This window comes from Mustela putorius, unplaced genomic scaffold (genome assembly GCF_011764305.1).
Source record: "Mustela putorius furo isolate JIRA1106 unplaced genomic scaffold, ASM1176430v1.1 tig00001867_pilon_pilon_pilon, whole genome shotgun sequence".
Lineage (NCBI taxonomy): Eukaryota > Metazoa > Chordata > Mammalia > Carnivora > Mustelidae > Mustela > Mustela putorius.
Genome location: NW_025421892.1, coordinates 43669 through 65330, shown reverse-complemented (window position 1 = coordinate 65330; position 21662 = coordinate 43669). Strand labels below are relative to the sequence as shown.

General features: G+C 47.8%; 1 protein-coding gene and 1 non-coding gene across 2 annotated transcripts; both read right to left on the bottom strand.

Moving 5' to 3' along the window:
- Positions 1 to 603: 603 nt before the first annotated feature.
- Positions 604 to 7334, bottom strand: LOC101677791. Its single transcript, XR_006608949.1, has 7 exons — positions 7184 to 7334; positions 6651 to 6920; positions 6133 to 6408; positions 5230 to 5506; positions 5009 to 5113; positions 1970 to 2203; positions 604 to 869 (listed from the first exon to the last, which is right to left on the bottom strand). It is a non-coding gene; the product is annotated as an HLA class I histocompatibility antigen, alpha chain G (transcript).
- A 10965-nt stretch (positions 7335 to 18299) lies between these two features.
- LOC101693860 (DLA class I histocompatibility antigen, A9/A9 alpha chain-like) lies at positions 18300 to 21064 on the bottom strand. Its single transcript, XM_045087959.1, has 3 exons — positions 20881 to 21064; positions 20387 to 20671; positions 18300 to 18625 (listed from the first exon to the last, which is right to left on the bottom strand). The coding sequence occupies exons 1-3, from the start codon at positions 21017 to 21019 to the stop codon at positions 18339 to 18341; spliced, it is 711 nt and encodes a 236-aa protein (XP_044943894.1). The 5' UTR covers positions 21020 to 21064; the 3' UTR covers positions 18300 to 18338.
- Positions 21065 to 21662: the final 598 nt, after the last annotated feature.

Genomic DNA, 21662 nt, shown 5'->3' with positions numbered 1-21662 from the left:
TGTCTTTCCCTACAGTCTATGCAGAGGGAGACATGAGGGGCCCACATCCATGAGAGCCCCTCCCATCCACCCCCACTCCCCAGATTTCTCACTTGGGCTCCCATAACTGCTATTGATTTCTTGTTCTTGGAGAAAGAACACACACAATGGTGATAAAAGCAGCAGCAGCAGCAGCAGCAGCCAGGCAACTGTCTGTCCATACTGCACTAGGGCCTTTCCAGGAAAAGGGCCATATATCAACTGGGGCTCCCCAGGACCACAGGTCTGCTCTCTTCTCTTCACCCTGGCTCCTGACCCGAACCAGAGTCAGAGCCCCCCATGATCACCCGATCACCCGAGGCCCACCGGAGTGCACAGGGTGTGCAGTGTTGTTCCCTGTGGCTTCCATGCAGCAAGTGAAACTCTGCTCCTTTCCCTGGGGCACCCTTATGGTCCTCCATGTCCAGTAGGTCCCATTTCCACTAGGCAGGACTAGGCATCCTGGCTCAGGGGTTCCTGATCCTGAAGTCAGGTCAGGGAGATATTCCCAGGAGAGAAATGGAAAGCCCAGCATATTAGGCTGACCAAGCCCTCCAAGGGCTGGCTGCAGAACACGTTCTCTGTTTGGGGCACTGGGGAGAAAGCACAGAGCCAGTGAGGCACATGGCTGAGCCCTGCGCCCCTCTAAGGGAAACAGAGAGAAGAGGGCTGCTTCTCCCACCTTTTCATCTCTTGCTGAGGCCTTCATTGACCCCAGATCTTCTCCAAGTTTGTTCTGCACCCTGGGGTCCAGTTCCTTTGGACTGGTGGAAGACCCTGGGATCCAGGCCTCACTTTCTTGGATCCACATGTTGATGCTGAGGAGGGGGCATGATGGGTGGGTTCTTGGGCTGAGGAGAATATAATGGAACTCTTTGTGACATGGAGGCTAGGCTTCCTCTCCTGCCTGACACCCACCTTCCTGGTTCAGTTTTCTGTAGCAGAGTCCACTGTCTCCCTGGACTATTAACACTGACAGGATTCAGATTTTTTTTTTAAGATTTTATCTATCTATCTATCTATCATCTATCTATCTATCATCTATTTAATCTATTTATAGAGTGCATGAGCAGGGAGGGTCATTGGGAGGGGGATAGAGAGAATCCCAAGCAGACTCTGTGCTGAGATCATGACCCGAGTTAAAAATCAAGAATTCGACATCAACCAGTTGGGCCACCCAGGTGCTCCTGAGAGAATTCACTTCTGGCCCCACATGATTGGTATCTCTATCCTTTATCCAGAGGCTTTAAGAGTTTAGGCCGATCACAATACAATGGGCCAAGAGAACATATGTGCATTCCATAGGACAGGGAGGGTTTCCTTGGTCAGGGTTTTGCAGGAGGAGGTTCAATGGGTCTAGGGGAGAGGAAGGCCTCTGCCCCAGGGCTGAACCTTTTTTTTCCCAAGAAGCCCATCCAGGACTCCAGATATTTCTGATGCTTCCACAAAGCTCTCCCTGCACATGGCTAAGGAATCCTGGCTTTGAGAGCCATCTACATCCCAGGTTTCTTGATTTCCATATCAAGGTCAAGGTCAGTGTGGAAGAGCAGGGAACTGTCCATCCATGGGTATTCAAGTCATAGTAGAGGGAGGGCTCCCCATCACAGTGGAAATGCCTGAAGACCCTGGTGCAGTTGTCTTCTTGGATCTCCCAGTCCCAGATCTCCTGGAGGAAATGCAAGCCGGCCACATCCAGCAGTGAATTTCCCAACCTGTGTCCCTCTGCCCTCCCCGCCCCAGTGACAAACTCCAGCCAGAGGAGGCCCTGTCTGCTCTTCTCCACATCTTCCCTGTGTTGGCTCAGTAATGGTCCCTGTAGGCTGAAGTCCGCAGACCCTCAGACCTCACCCCCACCCTCAGCCAATCCAGGGTAAGAGATAGGTCTCTGTTCTCTGCCCTGAACTTCCCTGGGAAAGGTTTCCTATCCTTTTTGCTCTGACCCCACTCTCACCTCTTCTTGGTGCCTGCAGGGCCAGGAGGTCTTCCAGACTCATTCTGAGTTCCTCGCCGGGGTCTCTCAAGCCCTTGGTCTCTGTTGCCCATGTCTCAGGTCCCCGGATTGCTTCGGCCCCTAATCTCTGTGACTCTGCCACATCTTTCTTGTTGTCATGGTGCAGGAAGGCCTGACCATCCCAGTATCTTTCAGCAAAAATTCTCCGATGCACAGATTCATCCTGGGACACCCCTGTGAGGTTATAACAAAGACCATGGGATCCTGGGCAGGGAGGATAACATGGATGAAAACTGTCTTCTGGAAGTAAACTGCATGTCTTATGTTTCTCAGAAAAGCTCAGCTGTCCTGACCTGCTTGAAGTATTGGGCATGCAGAAAATGCATCTGTACAAGGCACAGGAAGAAGGCTTTCTAATGCAGGAAGAGAGGAAAGGGGGCAGGAAGGAGAGGGGAGAAGGAATGGTAGAGGGGGCTGGAAATGGGTAGACATGCAGGACAGGAGCCAGGAGAGGGAGTCACAGGTCTCTGTGGGTAGGTGAAAGTAGGAGGTCAAGGGGAAAGGCTGGCCTGCAGGGACCAAGGGAGGGACAAGAAAGCCATGGTGAAGGAGTGGTCTTCTTGCCAGCTGGGAGGGAGGAGCAGTGGAGAGGCAAAGGTTGATTAATCCATGGCCAGAGCTGCCATGAAGCCCGGGGGCGGGGGCTTATGGTGGAGTGGAGAGCCAGAGGCTGCTGCCTGTGGTGAAGGCTCATCAGGGAGGAGATAGGGCGAAGGGAGGGAGAGACTCTGAGGCAGAGGACTCTGTTGTGGGAGGAGGTGGATTGTGGGCACAAGGGAGCTTAATGTGGGCCAGTGCCCATGGAGGAGGGCAAGGGTTAGGTCCAAGTGGAATAGTGGCAGGGTGAGTCCCCAGGTGGGGATGGGCTGGACCTGTCCGGGTCCCCTGGGGAGAGGCAGTAGGCAGGGGTTTTAGAGAGGCAGAGCAGGGAGCCCAAAGGGTAGTTTATATGAGAAAGGAGGGGAATGAAAGAGAAAATAGAATCAAAACACCGTGGTGAACTCCTTGGAGAAGGACCTGCATGGTGGGGGTGATATTGGGAAGGGAGACACGTCAGATCCCCAGAGAGGTTTAGGGGGGACATCCAGCCCAGGTCAGGCAGGCTGGGAGAATGCTGGCTGTACGGAAAGGCTGGAGCTGACCACGTGGTGGAAAAGAGCCAGTTTGGGAACTAGGTGTCAGGAGTGAGGCCCACTGGGGTCAAGGAACCAAAGGAGGGATAAGGGCCAAGGATCTGGGCAGTTGGACCTGGAGCAATTTTCTGGTCTTTGGGGGAGAGGGGATGGCAAGTACCTAGGAATAAACATAACCAAAGAATTAAAAAATCTATACACTGAAAACTAGAAAACACTGATGAAAGAAATTGAAGATGGCACAAACAAACGGGAAGACAATCCATGCTCATGGATTGGAAGAACAATATTGTTAAGATGTCTATACTACCCAAAATCTACATATTTGATGTAATACCTATCAAAATACCAATAACACTTCTCACAGAACTAGAACAAATAATCCTAAAATTTGTATGGAACCACAAAAGAGCCTGAATAGCCAAACAACCTTAAAAAAGGAAAGCAAATCTGGAGGTATCAAGTTCCAGACTTCAAGTTATACTACAAAGTTGTACTAAGGGGTGCCTTCATGACTCAGTCATTAAGCTTCTGTCTTTGGCTCAGGTCATGATCCCAGGATCCTGGGATCAAGTCCCACATCAGGCTTCCTGCTCCGAGGGAAGCTTCCTTCTCCTTTTCCCTCTCCCACTTCCCCTGCTTGTGCTCCCTCTCTTGCTGTGTGTCTCTCTGTCATATAAATAAATAAAATCTTAAAAAAAAAAACCTACAAAAAAACTCACAAAGCTGCAGCAATCAACAGCATGTTACTGGTACAAAATTACATGTATAGATCAATGAGACAGAGTAGAAAATCCAGAAGTAAACTCACAGTTATATGATCAATTTGTCTTTGAGAAAACAGGAAAGAATATGCAATGGAAAAAAGACTATCCAAAAATGATGTTGAGAAAACTGGACAGCAACATGTATAAGAATGAAACTGGACTATCTCCTTAAACCATACACAAAAGTGAATTCAAAACACATTAAAGAGTTAAATGTGAGGAAACCATATAAATCCTAGAATAGAGCTCGGGCAGTAATTTCTTGGACATCAAGCACAACAACTTTTATCTAGGTATGACTCCTGAGGCAAGGAAAACAAAAACAAAAATAAAAATAAACTATTTGGATCAAAATAAAAAGCTTCGATACAGTGAAGGAGGAGCCGACAGAATGGGAGAAAATATTTGCAGATAACATATCTGATAAAGGGTTAGTATCTAAAATGACAAAGAACTTACACAATTAAACAAAGAAAAAACAAATATTCCAATTAAAAAATAACAGAAGACATGAACAGACATGTTTCCAAGAAGACATCTAAGTGTCCAACAGACACAGGAAAAGATGCTCAACATCACTCAGCATCAGGGAAATACAAATCAAAACCACAATGAGATATCACCTTTCACCCGGTCCTTTTCATCCCAGGGGAAGAAAATATCATGTTAGAGGCCGGGGACAGGGTGAGGCCAGGAGGTCATAGAGGAAATTCCTAGTCTTGGTTGAAAATGAAGTTTCCAGAATTGTGCCTGAAGACCAAGGTAGGATCAGAAAACACGAAGAACAAGGTGTGGGGTCACTGGGTCACCTGACATGCTGGAGGTCTGTTCTCAGCAGGATCCTTCCTCTCTGTCCTGTGACTGCTGGGAATCAGGTCCCCATCACCAGGCTTAACAAGATGAAAATGTGTCCTTCATTGTCACAAATGTTTGCTACACACTGCGTGTTAGTGATCAGCTCCAGAGTGGGCAAGTACATGTGCAAGGATGGTACTTTCCAGTTACAAGGCAGGACGGTCTGCTACCTAGGAAACCCCCAAAGGACAAGAAACCTCAGATCCTTCCACTCCATTCCCTACCTGAGCACTTCTTCCTCCAGATCACAGCTCCAATCACCACAGTGACCACAAGGAGAGCCGGACCAGCAATGATCCATGTGATGAGGACGATGGGAAGAGGAGGCTCTAGAAAGGAAGGGTGAGGGGTTCAGACCTCTGGTTTGAATCTTGACCCTGTTGAAATTCTCCAGAAGGCCTTCTGCTTTCCCTGAGAAGAGGCTCGACCCCAAAACCCTTCTTACCCCATCTCAAGGTAATGGGCTCAGACAGTCCCTCATGCTGCACATGGCATGTGTATCTCTGCTCCTCTCCAGAAGGCACCACCACGGCAGCCCACTTCTGGAAGGTCCCATCTCCTGCAGGCCTGGTCTCCACAAGCTCTGTGTCCTGGGTCAGGTCCTCTCCTTCACGCTGCCAGGTCAGGGTGATCTCCACAGGCTTCTACCCTGTGGGCCCAGCACCTCAGGATGACATCATGGTCAGAGATGGGGTGGTGGGTCACGTGTGTGTTGGGGGGTTCTGAAGAAAAAGAATCAGAAATTCCACCCTTTGGTTTACCATTAAGGGCCACTGAAAGGGCATTCATGTGACCATCCTGAGGTGGATAGGGCCACTGATTTGAATGGAAGAAGCACAAAACCCAGAAACCAATGTAGTCTAAAGGATCTCCTAATCCTGGAAAGTTCTAGAATCGGGGAGAGAGTCCAGGGTAGGAGGCTGTAGGTCTGAGAGAGCACTCTAATCTGTGCTGACTGGGTGGGAAGGTGAATGAGTCACAAAACCTGGAGTCAGACCTCCAAAGATGTTCTCAGAGAACAAGGCCTTGAGAGGGAAAGCCACGGTTGCCAAGGTGGCTGCCAAGGTCATTATTTCAGGAATGGTCTCCACCTGCCTCCTGGGAGAGACTGGATTCCTCAATTGCCCTTTAGAGAAAAGCGGCCCTCTGGGTGAGTCACTCTTCAGTAGGAACCTGAACACCCAGGCGGAGGTCTCGGTCTCCCCACCCGCGGATCTCCCATGGGAGATCCCACCGATCTCCCCACCCGTGGGAAGGCGGTGTTCTGCCACTGAGTCCATTTTCCCTTCCTGGTGGGAAGCCAGCCCCAGGGGAGGGGAGATCAGGGAGGCCCTGTTGGCCCTGGTACTTGAGCGCAGCAGCGTCTCCTTCCCGTTCTCCAGGTGCCTCCGGAGCCACTCCACGCACGTGACCTCCAGGTAGTTCCTGTAGCGCTTTGCCTCACCCGCCGCCTCCCACTTGCGGCGGGTGATCTGCGCCGCCGTGTCCGCCGCGGTCCAGGAACACAGGTCCTCGTTCAGGGCGATGTAATCCGCGCCGTCGTACGCCCACTGCTGGTACCCGCGGAAGAGACGCCCGTGGGCCCCCACGTCGCAGGCAGAAGTCCACTGGAAAGTGTGAGACCCTGGCCCCGCCCCCAGCCCGGCAGCAGCGGTCAGCCCCCAAAACCCTCCCCGCCCCTACCGGCGAGCGACTAAGTCCAAACACAAAGTAAACCCCATAGAGGTTCCCGCGCGCTCTTCCCGGGTCTGGGCACAAGTGGGTCCCGCAGCCTCACGGTGGCGCTCATACCCGGACACTCGGGGGCGACACCCTCCCATCGGTGGGGATGGGGGTCGTGACCTGGACCCAGGCCCTGTCGCTCACCGGCCTCGCTCTGGTTGTAGTAGCCCCGCAGGGTGTTCAGGCTCACTTGGAAAGCCTGCGCGTTGTGCTTGACCCTCCGCGTCTCCTGGTCCCAATACTCCGGCCCCTCCTGCTCCACCCACGGCGCCCGCGGCTCCATCCTCCGACTGGCAGAGTCGCTGTCGAACCGCGCGAACTGCGTGTCGTCCACGTAGCCGACTTCCCAGTACCGGGGCTCCCCGCGGCCGGGCCGGGACACCGCGGTGGAGAAATACCTCAGGTAGTGGGAGCCTGCGGGCGCGGAGGGCTGAAAACCCGCCCGACACTCCTCCCGGCGCTGGGCCTGGGGCCCAGGAGGAGGGTGGGGAGGGCCGGGGGAGGGGAAGCATCAAGTCTGGGAGAGCAGGGCGGAGGCGGGGAGGGACCGAGGAGCACAGGCCGGGGCGGGGGTGGGGGCGGCGGAGAGGCGCCTTCCCCGGGGGTCCCGCGTCCCCGCCCGGCGGTCCCCCCGCTCCCGCCCGGCAGAGGCCCTTTCCTCCCGTCCCCGCACTCACCCGCCCAGGTCTCGGCCACTGCCAAGGCCCTCGACAGCAACAATGCGAGGGCTCGGGGGCCCATGCCCCAGACCCTTAGGGTCTGAGGAGGAGAACTGAGTCCCAAGGTCTGGTAAAGACTTCAGAAGCTGGATCCGCGGTGCCGCTGATTGGCTTCTCTAGAAACCCGATGCCCAATGGGAGTGTGCACTGGGTTCGCGTCACGAGTATCCATGTAGGAGGACATGATGCAGGTTGTGAGAGGAAGGGAAACCCGAGGAGATGGGGACTCCCTGGCACTCGGCTTCCTCGCCCCAGACCCTGCCCTGGGATCTGAGACCCTGAGAGGCAGGTCCGGGGACCTGGGCCTTTGACCCGACCCCTCACATACTGCACGGCGCGCTCCTCGTGACTCTGTCTCCCTGAATTATGGCGCTGGAGCTGTTTGAATAAGTGATTCTAAAACATTTTGTTCACAGGGTATCTATATAGTTTTACAAATTACCGAGGATCCCAAGAATATTTTTGTGTATGTCAATTTTGTGTTTGTGTGTGATGTTTACCATAGTAGGAATAAAACAGGGTTAAACATTTATTATTAATAAATTTATTAATTTATTTAGAATTATATTAAAAGCAGCTGACATGAAAACAGAAATACTGTTTTTATGAAAAATAACCAGTTCCCCAAATAAATAGGATAGCTAGAAGAGTGGATTTTCTTACATATTCCATTTTTACAAGTCTCTATCTTTCCTGTCTGTTTCCTTAGAATACCATTGGATGTTCAGATTTGCTTCTGCATTTATGGAGTTGTTTTGGTTGAAGTATATGAACAAATTTACAGCCTTGCTGTAAATGAACAAATATTGAGAATATCATGTTTTATAGCCTTTTCAGAGAATTATTGCTATTCATCTTTGATACTATATTCAAACTACACAAGGTATTCATTCTCTAAGGTTACTTTTGAAGTGGAACCTGAAACAGTATCATTGACTATGTCCTTGTCTGTTACATTAAAATCCACAGGCCCAACTTGCACACCAGATGGATCTTGTACTAATGCATGATTAAAAAAAAATTTCTTTTTAAAATTTAAAATTTAAATTTTATATTTTTTTAAGATTTTATTTATTTATTTGACAGAGAGAGACAGCGAGAGGGGGAACACAAGCAAGGGGATTGGGAGAGGGAGAAGCAGGCTTCTCATAGAGTAGGGAGCCTGATGGGGGGCTGGATTCTAAGACTGCTGTGGGGCATTATCCCAGAACCCCAGGATCATGATCTGAGCCTAGGGCAGTTGCCTCAGATGCCTAATGACTGAGCCACCCAGGAGCCCCCTTTTTTTTTTTTTTTTTTAAGAAATATGGAGGCGCCTGGGTGGCTCAGTGGGTTAAGCCTCTGCTTTCCACTCAGGTCATGATCACAGGGTTCTGGGATCGAGTCCTGCATTGAGCTCTTTGCTTGGCAGGGAGCCTGCTTCCTCCTCTCTCTCTCTCTGCTTGCCTCTCTGCCTACTTGTGATCTCTCTTTGTCAAATAAATAAAGTCTTAAAAAAAAAAAGAAACCCACCATAAAAGATAAATATTAATAAAAGAAATATGTTGTTTCACTTTATTTAGTTATATATATGTTCCAGTATTGATGAGAGTGAATCGAATTATCAAAAATTCATGTTTGTTTCAATATTACCACCAATCCCAAGGAGAAAGTTTGTGGGTACTGAGAAGCTGTCAAGCTTATTAGTGGATCATAAGTTTTCCAAAATTCTGATTTTCTGTTGGGAGATTACATTTTATCAAGGCAGAAAGTACTGTCAGCTATCATATGTGAGCTGATTTTCGTGAAGTGATAGGTTTGTGTTCATTTTCAAGAAACTGCCTGTGGGGACGCCTGGGTGGCTCAGTTGGTTGAGCAGCTGCCTTCGGCTCGGGTCATGATCCCAGCGTCCTGGGATCGAGTCCCACATCGGGATCCTTGCTCGGCGGGGAGCCTGCTTCTCCCTCTGCCTCTGCCCGCCATTCTGTCTGCCTGTGCTTGCTCTCCCCCACCCCTCTCTGATAAATAAAATGAAAAAAAAAAGAAACTGCCTGTGAAATATCCTAGTCTAAAAAATCCAAGTTTCTCTGTCATTCATTTCTTCAAGCAAAAATGGCATTCCATAAAAAAAAAAAAGAGAGGCCAGTTATGTTCACACCAATTATTTTCCTTGGGGCTTAGGGATGTAGCAGAAGTGCTATACATCCCATGTTACAAATAAGATGTTACATATGGGGATTTGAGAATAATTTAGTAAAAATAATAATTTTTATTTTATTTATATTATTTTATTTTTTTTAAAAGATTTTACTTATTTATTTGACAGAGAGAGATCACAAGTAGGCAGAGAGGCAGGCAGAGAGAGAGGAAGGGAAGCAGGCTCTCCGCTGAGCAGAGAGCCCGATGCGGGACTCGATCCCAGGACCCTGAGATCATGACTTGAGCCGAAGGCAGCGGCTTAACCCACTGAGCCACTCAGGCGCCCTATTTATATATTAAAAAAAATATTTTATTTATTTATTTGACAGAGAGAGATCTAAAGTAGACAGGCAGGCAGAGAGAGAGAGGTGGAAGCAGGCTCCCCGCTGAGCAGGGAGCCCAATGCAGGGCTCGATCCCAGGACCCTGGGATCATGACCTGAGCTGAAGGCAGAGGCTTAACCCACTGAACCACCTAGGTGCCCCCCAAATAATAAATTTTAATACTTCAGCCAGGGTATTTTTGTTCTTGTGTGTTTTCATCTTGCTTTTTCATGGTCCATGATGCCAGCTGAGATTGACAGTACATTGAAGCCAAATTGGAGGGATCATTCTGCCATTTTTCTAGGTCTTTGAGTTGTATATCAAATCTGGGGATGCTTGGGGTGCCTGGGTGGCTCAGTTGTTAAGCGTCTGCCTTTGGCTCGGTCATGATTCCAGAGTTCTGGGATTGAACCCTGCATCAGGCTCCTTGTTCAATAGGGAGCCTGCTTCTCCCTCTCCCACTCCCCCTGTTTATACTCCCTCTCTTGCTCTCTCTCTCTTTTTCTATCAAATAAATAAAATCTTAAAAAAATATGTAGTTTGATATAGGAATTGTTTCTCCAGTTTTGTTTTGATGTCCATTAGCATGGGAAGTTGTTCTCTACCACCTTGCTTTGAATCTGGAGGTGTCTTTGAGTCCTCTGGTAGGGGATGGGTCTTTTATGCTGAGTGAAATAAGTCAAGCAGAGAAAATCAATTATCATATGGTTTCACTTACTTGTGGAACATAGGGAATAACATGGAAGACATTAGGAGAAAGGAAGGAAAAGTGAATTGGCGCAAATTAGAGGGGGAGACAAACCACGGGAGACTGTGGACTCTGAGGAACAAACTGAGGGTTTTAGAGAGGAGGGGTGTGGGTGGAGGGTGAGCCTGGTGGTGGATATTAAGGAGGGCACGTATTGCATGGAGTGCTGGGTGTGGTACATGAACAATGAATCTTGGAACACTGCATCAGAAACTAATGATGTATTTTATGGTGACTAACATAACACACACAAAAAAATCCATTCTGATACCCTATGTCTTTTGATTGGAGCAGTTAGTCCTTTTCCATTCACAGTAATTATTGAGAGATATGAAGCTAGTGCCATTGTATTACCTAGAAATTTGGTTTTTCTGTATATTGTCTGTATTCCTTTCTGGTCCTTGTTTACTTTTGGGCTCTCTACACTCAAAGGATCCCCTTTAAAATTTTTTTTTTTTTCCCTTTAAAATTTCTTGCAGGGCTGGTTTATTGCTCACAAATTCCTTTAGTTTGTTGTTGTTGTTATCTGTTTTTTTCCTGGACAGTCTTAATCTCTCCTGTTCTGGATGACAGCCTTGCTAGATAAAGTATTCTTGGCTGCATACTTGTCCCATTTAGCACATTGTATATACCCTGCCTATCCTTTCTGGCTTGCCAGTTCTCTGTGGACAGATTTGCTGCTTAACCATCTGAGCCACCCAAGAGCCCCATGACCAAGCTTTTTTATCTCAGCCTGTGACTGACTTTCAAGTCTTCAAATTTTACATACTCCTGAAGCGTGGACTTGCACCATTCCTCCTGGGGGAGGGAGAGGGGTCTTGCCTTGTTTTTCCTTTTGCTGAGCTTTTGAGAGCAGTGTAGGAAAGACATAGTGGTTCACAGTTTATGGCAACACTGGACAGAAAGTTGGCACCTAAGCTCGCTCTTTTCAATCAGCTTCCCTGTTCTGATGCCTGGGAACTCTGCCACCCTCAGGCACCCTATTCTTCTTGTGACCCCAGGATCCTGAGACCACATCGTCCCACCTAGCATTCTGCCCTGCCTTGCCACATGAGCACCTTTAAGCCAGGGACATCTTTCATTGCAGCAGACTTCTGGAAGTTCTGCTTCTATGTTCTGCTGCTTATAATACTTTGCAGTAGGCTCCTTAAGGAAGCTTTCTCCCCTCTGCCATGTCCTTTGATATATGGTCCCGATTCCTGTCTCCGCACCTCCTACCCTGCAAATAGTGGTTGCTTTTCTATTTGCTGAATTGCAGCAATTCTTTTCTCAGATCTCTGATTGATTTCGTAGGTGTTCAAAATGAGTTGGTAATGATCCAGCTGAATTCCAGGGACCAAACTTAGGGTCCCCTACTCCTTTACCACCTTAACTTCTTGCTGGAATAATGAAGCTGTTTTCTTACTGTCATTATTGGACCGTTTATTGAAAGTGTATGGAGAGGTGCCTGGGTGGCTCAGTTTGTTGGGTATCTGCCTTTGCCTCAGGTCACGATCCTGAGGTCCTGGGATTGAGACCCATGTCTGGCTCCCTGCTCAGTGTAGAGTCTGCTTCTCTATCTCCCTCTCCTTCTCTCCCCAACTTGTGTTCTCTCTCAAGTAAACGAATAAATAGGTAAAATCTTTTTAAAAAATTTTATGGAAATGTAACTGATTTTTGTGTCTTGACTTCATATCCTGCCCCCTTGCTGAAATTATTAGTTCTGGTAGCTTTTTAGTTGATTCTGTAGGACTTCCTGTGTACAAGATCATGTCATCTGCAAACAGAAATAATTTTACTTTTTTTTCTTCCCAGTCAGGATGCACTTTATCTTATTTTTTTTTGCTTTAGAATGTCTAGCACAAAGTTTAATAGAAGTGGTGAGATTGGACATCCTTTTGGTGTTCCTGATCTTAGCAAGAAACAGCCAGTATTTTTCCATTAAGAAATTGTTAGCTTAAGGGTTTTCATAAATTATTTTATTTTTTATTTTTTTAAAGATTTTATTTATTTGACACAGAGAGAAATCACAAGTAGGCAGAGAGGCAGGCAGAGAGGATAAAGCAGACTCCCTGCTGGCAGAGAGCTTGATCGGGGCTTGATCACAGGACCCTGAGATCGTGACCTGAGCCGAAGGCAGAGGCTTCACTCACTGAGCCACCCAGGCACCCCCATAAATTCTTTTAATCAGTTTAAAGAAATTTCCTTCTGTTAATAATTTGTTGAATTTTTATTACAAGAGGGTGTCCATTTTTTGTCAAATGCTTCTTGTCCATCTGTTGAGACAACTGTGTGGCTTTTGTTTTTTTATTATATTAATATGGTGTATTACATAGATTGATACAGATATGAAACCAGTCTTTCATTCCTGGGATTAAATTTTCACTTAGTCATGGTATACAACTCTTTTTATATATTGTTGGTTTTGATGTGGTACATTTTGTTGAATTGTGTGTGTGTGTCTATATTCATAAGAGACATTGGTCTGTAGTTTTCTCTCTCTCTCTCTCTCTCTCTCTTTTTTTTAAGATTTTATTTATTTGACACAGTGAGAGAGATATAGTGAGAGAGGGAACACAAGCAGGGGGAGTGGGAGAGGGAGAAGCAGGCTTCCAGGGGAGCAGGGAGCCCGACCCCAGGGCACCCCTGTCTGTAGTTTTCTTGTCTCGCAATATCTTTGTATCTGCATAATACTAGCCTCACAGAATAAGTTGGGTTCCCTCCTCTCCTTTTGGGAAGGGGTTGTAAAGAATTGTTATTAATTCAGCACTTGGTATCATTTACAAGTGAAGCCATTTGAAACTGGGCTTTTTTTGTGGAATAGTTTTTGACAGTTAACTGTATCTTCTACCTCATTTTAGGTGTATTAGATGGTCTACTTCTCCTTGAGTCAGCTACATGGATTTGGGTGTTGAGTTATTATGTGAATATATGTTTAGAATTGTTTCATCTTTCTGACGATTTGACCATTTTATCATTATAAAATGATCCTGTTTATCTTCCTCGCATTTTTAAAGTCCCCTTTGCCTTTTTTTGGCACAGTACACAGAGTTCTCTGTCCAGCTTTCTTATGGTTGTTTGCCTGAGATAACTCTTCCATCCCTTTAATTTTAATCTATTTGTAACTGGGATCAAGTATGTCTACTGTAGACAGGATACTTGGTTCTCATTTTGCATTCATTCTAACAATCTGTGCTTTGATTGGCTGCTTTAAGCCACTTAGATATAATGTCAGTGTACTGTAATGTACTGTTGGATTTATGATGGCATTTTACTTTTTGCTTTTTGTTTTTCATGCCTCCACTCATTCCTCTTTCACTGGTAACTCCTTATTCAGTGAATAAACTATAATATTTTCATTATTTAATTATTAGTCACTATTTTGTATCTAGTTTAGTAAGAGATTTTTTGCTTTTGCCATTTTTTTCTACATTTATAATTCTGTGATTTTTTTCTTTTCAAAGATTATTTAAAAGACTTTTAAAAAATTTATTTAAAAGAGAGACAATGAGAGACAGAGCACCAATGGAGGGGGAAGGGGAAGAGGGCGAAGGATCTCCTAAAACATTGTGATTATAGCTGTTTATAGAGCTATCTCTGTTTCAGAGATGAAGTAGAACAGTGTCTACACTGGAAAGGGTTTTTCAGACTTTTATGAAGGCCATATAAAACCTAATAAAATTATGGATACTCTCCCCAGAAAGAAGTGCATGTATAAAGAAACATAAAATGTCAGTGGATATATGTAGATCATCTGAAGTGATACAGATCTGGGTTTTAATCCCAGGAAGAGACAAAGAATGAAGAAGACATGTTGAGCAATCACTTCATGACCCAACAATGCTACTGTACCTATCTGTGAATAGGGACTGGAGTGGAGAAACCTGGGCCATAACAACCATCAAGGGAATAAGTTGAAAGATGCCATTTATGAGTCACTCCTCATCCAAGCCGACTTGAGTGCCTGCAGTGTCCAGATCAAGTTCTAGTCTCAGATCATGGCTCCAAATGTGTTCCTTTCTCTTCTATGGCCTTCGCCCTTCCTGGTGACCTCATCTCTGCTGTAGGCTCTAAACATCATTTATGTGCTGTCACCTCCCAAATCTATTTCTCCAACTTAGATATCTCTCCAACCCTGCACTCTGTATCCGTCAACTTAGCTTGCATTTCTTTCTTTCTTCTTTTTTTTTAATATTTTTACATATTTATTTATTTGACAGACAGAGATCACAAGTAGGCAGAGAGACAGGCAGAGAGGGAGGAGTGAGCAGGCTCCCCGTTAAGCAGAGAGCCCGATGCGGGGCTTGATTCCAGGACCCTGGGATCATGACCTGAGCTGAAGGCAGAGGCTTTAACTCACTGAGCCACCCAGGCACCCCTTAGCTTGCATTTCTAATAGACATATTAGATTCACCATTTCTGAAGTGGATGACTGTGATGCTGCTTCCCTAAATGTGCTTCTTACAAAGTCTTCCCATATCCAAGGAAGGCACTCCACATTTCTACTTGCAGTCTGAAATCCTGGCTCCCTTCTTTGATTCCTCCTCACCACCCAGAGTGAAGCCATTAGGAAATGCTGCAAAGTCCTTCTGTAAATATCTCCAGGACGCAGTCGATTCCCAGTGTCTTCTCTCCTGGGACACTGTACTGGTCTCCTACAGTTTCCCTACTGGTAGCTCACACTGCACCTCTCAATTCTGCACAGTAGAAAAACAGGTGCTGCTAAGGAAAGTCAATCCCATTGATCTGTTCATTCTTGTAACTCCACACCTCACTCAGAGAAAACTCAAAACCTTCTAATATCTTCAGACCTCCATGATGAGACTGACCTCTGACCTCATCTCACCTGTTTTCTGTTCCAGCCACAGTGGCCTCCTCATTCTTCCTTGAACACAGACACACTCCTGCCCTAGTGTGTGTGCACTGGAGGCTCCCTGCCTGCAAAGAACTCCCCCCTGACCTCCTCTTACACAATTCTTTCATGTCCTTCAAATCTCTCAGAGGTCAACCTCTTAGTGAGGCTCCCCCGATCCCTGGAGTAAAGGAGCCATTGTCCCCATCCCAGCACAGGTGCTCTCTGGGTCACCTTCCATGACACTGGCTTGTATGGTGCATGTTCACCTGTGTGTGGACTTTTTTTACAGTAATTACTGTCCACGCATTTTCTCTTCTTTGTGATTTTTGAGTAATTTTTGCAGCTTCATTCATTGTTAGAATACTGTTTTCTACATGTAACATAAACATGTGTTAAGTGACTCTTCATGCTATCAGTGAGGCTTCCAGCAACAGTAGGCTATTAGTTCTTATGTTTGGAGGGAGACAAAAGCCATACTTGGATTTCTGACTGCTCGAGGGGGTCACTATCCCAATTCCCACCTTGCTCCAGGGTCAAGTGGAGTCTACCCCTTACCACTAGAAATATTCTCCACAAGACCAGCACATTTTCCCTTTTCTTAGTCGCACTGAGGTGTCCCAGATATAAACACAGTGTGTCCTTTATGTGGCACATGACAATTATTGGTTGAATGAATGAGCAGCTAAAGGACTCCCTCTTCTAGATAAGTCTCAGGCGCAGCTGTTCTGTGGCAGCTCCCGCCCCACGTGCACCCACTTCACCATCTGTGCTGTCTCTCTCCCCTCACAGTGCTGCCCTCCCCTCCCTCTCTCTGCTCAGCCCCTCCCCCCATACCATCTCTCCTGCACAGCACAGCACACAGAGTTCTCTCTCCAGAAACACTATACTCAGGCTTTATGGATCTTTTTCTCCAACCACACAGAAATCTACCTAGACTCTGCTTTATAAATTCATGACCTTGGATCTAAGCCAGCACTAGGATCACTAGAACTAAGGGCCAAGCAGCAGGGAAGGCAGAAACTAACTAAAGTTTAATAAGAAGGAGAACCTCTCAGATTCCTCCTCTCCCTACTTCCAGAACCCAAAGAATATTCCAGAAAACAGGTCCAGAGTGAGGGGAAGAGATGGATGAATCTGAAAGTTCATATCTTCATACCACAGAGACTCCTGGGTCAGGGGATGACCTGGGCCTGTGGGAACAATAGCCTAAAGGCCACCTGCTGCTGTAACTGACAGGGTCATCCCTGGGAGAATAGACAAAAACTCATACACAAGAGCAAGAACAGGCCTGATGATCTAGAGAAACAATGAAAAAACAAAAAACAAAAAACAAAATGGGGGCTGTGGTGTGACCCAGGCCTGAAGTGAGACTGATCCAGTCCACAGGAATTTTTGCTGCACAAGTTCCTGGTGACAGGTAACATCTAAGTCCATGTGATCACAGGTCCTGGTAGATAAGCGTCCACACAAAGGGCAAGGACACGGAGTGTAGAGATCACTCAGCTGAGGGGGGAGCACTTAACGCCCATGATGCACTGAGCACAGACTGGGAACAGATCCTGTCGCCACTTGGCTCCTCACAGCCTACTCCTGTCCCACCTGCAACAGACTCAGCATAGCAAACACATGGATTCTGGAAGGTTCTCAGTGTTTCCATTTATTTGTTGTCTCAAGTTTAGAAATCTCCTCTTTTATTACCTCATCAACCGCACATGGCAAGAATTAGGAAACACAACTCATATCTGCATTCTCATTTTCAATAGGGAAGGAAGTCATTTGTACTCAGCCCAACATGAAATAAAGACAGGGATGGAGATGGTCCAGCCCTGCCTCTGCTGGAACAGGAAAGCACATTTAAGAAGAGAACGCAGATCAGTATGGGGAGGGGTCTGGTGGGCAGGGTGGGCCAGTCTCCCCACCTCCTCATGTTTTGCTCACAGGAACACAGACACATCTGACATCTCTGCACAAAGAGAAGTAAGGGGTTGCTGATGACACCAAGTGGGAGTGTGAACACATCTTGCATTGCTCATCCCCGACAAGGCAGCTGGCCTCACACTCTCAAAAAAAAAAAAAATGTACAAATTTAGGTCAATCACATAAGTGATCAACAGCTTTCCACATGCTCAAAGTGTCCCTAGTGACCCGATTCCTATGCACTGCTGGGTCTCCAAGGTCTCACCTTTAGGAGCCATGAGAGACACATCAGAGCCCTGGGCATTGTCATCACCTAGGGGAGAACAAACAGGATGTGGTCAGAGCCCAGAGGAGAGGTGACTAAAGGAGGAGCTATGGGTGGGTGAGCTCCTCATGGGGTCCTGTCTATACTAGGGTCTCAGGGATCACCCCTCCATACTTACATCATGCTTGAGACTAGCCTGGTCCTTTTCCTCCTGAAGGAAGAAAATATCATGTTAGAAGCTATGACAGGACTGGGCCATGAGATCCTAATGGAAGCTCTTAGTCCTGATTCAAAACGAACTTTGAGAATTGTGACTGAAGACCTAGAACAGGATCAGGAAACATGAAGAATGAGTTGTGGGGTCACTGGCCCACCTGACTTACAAGAGGTCTGTCCTCAGCAGGATCCTTCCTCTCTGTCCTGTGCCCACTGGGCATCAGGTCCCCATCACCAGAATTAACAGGAAGAAAATGTGTCTTTCATTTTCACAAGTGTTTCTACAGAGTGAGTGTTAGTGATCAGTTCCACAGTGTCCAAGTACATGTGTGAGGATGGTACTTTCCAGTTACAAGGCAGGACAGTCTGCTACCTAGGAAACCCCCAGTGGGACAAGAAACCTCAGATCCCCCCACTCCATTCCTTACCGAGAGCTTCTTCCTCCAGATCACAGCTCCAAACGTCACAGTGACCATGAGGAGAGTCAGACCAGCAATGATCCATGTGATGGGGGTGGTAGGAGGAGGTGGCTCTGGAAAGGGAAGGGATGATGAGAGCCCCAGACCTCTGGTTTGAGTCCTGACCCTGCTGAAATTCTCCAGAAAGCCTTCTGCTTTCCCTGAGAAGAGGCTCTACCCCAAATCCTCCTTACCCCATCTCAAGATGATGGGTTCGGGCAGCAGCACATAGCATGTGTATCTCTGCTCTGCTCCAGAAGGCACCACCATAGCTGCCCACTTCTGGAAGGTTCCATCTTCTATAGGCCTGGTCTCCACAAGTTCTGTGTCCTGGGTCAGGTCCTCCCCCTTGCACTGCCAGGTCAGGGTAATCTCTGCAGGGTAGAAGGCTAGAGCCCAGAACCTCAAGGTGAAGTAATGGTCAGAGATGGGATGGCAGGTCACGTGTGTGTTGGGGGGTTCTGGGGAAGAAAAATCAGAAAATCCACACTTTGCTTTACCTTTATGGCCTATTGAAATGGCATTTATGTGACCATCTGGAAGTGGACCCAGCAGTTTCTCTGGATGGAAGATGTGTAAAGCTTCAAAGCCCAGTCACCAACCTAGCTTTTTATTTATTTATTTGTTTTCTTTTTAGTTTTATTTTTTAAATTAACATATAGTGTATTATTTGCCCCAGGGGAACAGGTCTGTGAATCATCAGGCTTACACATTTCACAGCACTCATCATAGCATATACCCTCCCCATTGTCCATAACCCAGCCACCCTATCCCTACCCCACTACCCCCCAGCAACCCTCAGTTTGTTTCATGAGATCAAGAGTCTCTCATGGTTTGTCTCCCTCCTTATCCTATCTTGTTTCATTTTTCCCTTCCTACCCCCCACAACCCACAGCCCTGCCTCTCAAATTCTTCATATCAGAGAGATCATATGATAATTGTCTTTCTCTGATTGACTCATTTCGCTCAGCCTAATACCCTCTAGTTCCATCCACGTCCTTGCAAATGGCAAGATTTCTTTTTTTTGATGGCTGCATAGTATTCCATTGTATATATATACCATATCTTCTTTATCCATCCATCTGTTGATGGACATCTAGGTTCTTTCCATAGTTTGGCTATTGTGGACATTGTTGCTATAAACATTTGGGTGCACGCATGCCCCTTTGGATCACTACATTTGAAGATTATTTATTTATTTATTTGACAGAGAGAGATCACAAGTAGATAGAGAGGCAGGCAGAGAGAGAGAGAGAGAGAGGGAAGCAGGCTCCCTGCTGAGCAGAGAGCCTGACGCAGGACTCGATCCCAGGACCCTGAGATCATGACCTGAGCTAAAGGCAGCGGCCTAACCCACTGAGCCACCCAGGCGCCCATGGATCACTACATTTGTATTTTTAGGGTAAATACCCAGTAGTGGGATTGCTGGGTCATAGGGTAGCTCTATTTTCAACTTTTTTTCTTTAAAGAATTTATTTATTCATTTGACAGACAGAGATCACAAGCAGGCAGAAAGGCAGACAGAGAGAGAGGAAGGGAAGCAGGCTCCCCGCGGAGCAGAGACCACAATGGGGGGCTGGATCCCAGGACCCCGAGACCATGACCTGAGCGTAAGGCAGAGGCTTCAACCCACTGAGCCACCCAGGCGCCCCTATTTTCAACTTTTTGAGGACTCTCCATACTGTTTTCCAGCGTAGCTTGCCCAACCTAGCCTTGGTGATCTCCTAATTCAGAGGTCCTAGAAGCAGGGACAGAGCCCAGGGTAGGAGGAATCTGTAGGTCTAAGTGAGAGAGCACACTAATGATCCTGACTGCAATAGAGAGTGAATGAGTCAGAAAACCTCGAGTCAGAACTCAAAGATGTTCTCACTGGAGAAAAAGGCCTTGAGAGAGAAAGTCAGGGTTTCCAAGGTGGCTGTCAGGGTCAAAGGGAACCGCTGATGGATTATTACAGGAATGGTCTCCACCTGCCTCCTGGGAGAGACTGGATTCCTCAATTGTCCTTAAAAGAAAATTGGCCTTTGGGTGAGTCACTCTTTAGTAGGAACCTGAACACCCAGGCGGAGGGCTCGGTCTCCCCACCCGCGGATCTCCCACAGGAGATCCCACCGATCTCCCCACCCGTTGAAGAGCGGTGTTCTGCCACTGAGCCCATTTTCCCTTCCTGGTGGGAAGCCAGTCCCAGGGAGGGGAGATCAGGGAGGCCCTGTTGGCCCTGGTACTTGAGCGCAGCAGCGTCTCCTTCCCGTTCTCCAGGTGCCTCCGGAGCCACTCCACGCACGTGACCTCCAGGTAGTTCCTTTCATGATCTGCCTCACAGGCCGCCTCCCAATTGCGGTGGTCGCGGTGGGTGACCTGTGCCTCCCTGTCCGCCGCAGTCCAGGAGCGCAGGTCCTCGTTCAGGGCGAGGTAATCCGCGCCATCGTAGGCGTCCTGACTGTACCTGCGGAGGAGATGCCCGTCGGGCCCCACGTCACAGCCATACATGCTCTGGATGGTGTGAGACCCTGGTCCCACCCGACAGGCAGGGGGTTAAGTCCACACAGAAAGTAAAACCGCCTAAAAGTTCCCGCGGGTTCTTCCGGCTTAAGGATGGGGGGACAGGGGTGGGGATGCGGGAAGGGTCCCTTATACTCGGGGTGACACTCAGACCCGGACACTCGGGCTACCCTGTGGGGATCAGAGTTGTGACCTGGACCCGGGCTCTGTCGCTCACCGGCCTCGCTCTGGTTGTAGTAGCCCCGCAGGGTGTTCAGGTTCACTCGGTAAGTCTGTGCGGCGTCCTTGAGGTTCCCGGTCTCCTGGTCCCAAAACTCCGGCCCCTCCTGCTCCACCCACGGCGCCCGCGGCTCCATCCTCAGACTGGCAGAGTCGCTGTCGAACCGCAGGAAGTGCGTGTCTTCCACATAGCCAAAGGCTATGAAGCGGGGCTCCCCGCGGCCGGGGCGGGACACGCGGGTGTAGAAATACCTCAGGTAGTCGGAGCCTGCGGGCGCGGAGGGGCTGAGACCCCGCCCGACCCTTCTCCCGGCGCGGGGCCCAGATGAAGGCGGCGGGGAGGGCAGGGAAAGGGGGCACCGCACTCCCGACAGGGCCCTGGTGCCTGAGAAGCTGACCCAGGGACCTCGGACTTTGCCGCGACCCCTCACCTACTGCACAAAGCGCTCTTTGTCATACCGTCCCCCAGAGCAGTGGCCCAGGACCTGAGTCAGTGATTCTCAAACATTCTGTTCACAGGGTATCTGCACAGTCTCACAGATGACTGAGGATCCCAAGGATCATTTTGTGTCTGTGGGTTATCTCTATCAGTATTTACCGTAGTAGGAATAAAAGAGGTTTAAAAATTCATTAATTCATTTAGCATCATATTAATAATCCATGGCATGAAAATAGAAATATTGTTTTTATGAAAAATAACTATGCAAATAAACAGCATAGTGAGAAGGGTGATACTGCATTTCACATTTCTTGTCTGTCTCCTTAGAGGACCCGTGGATG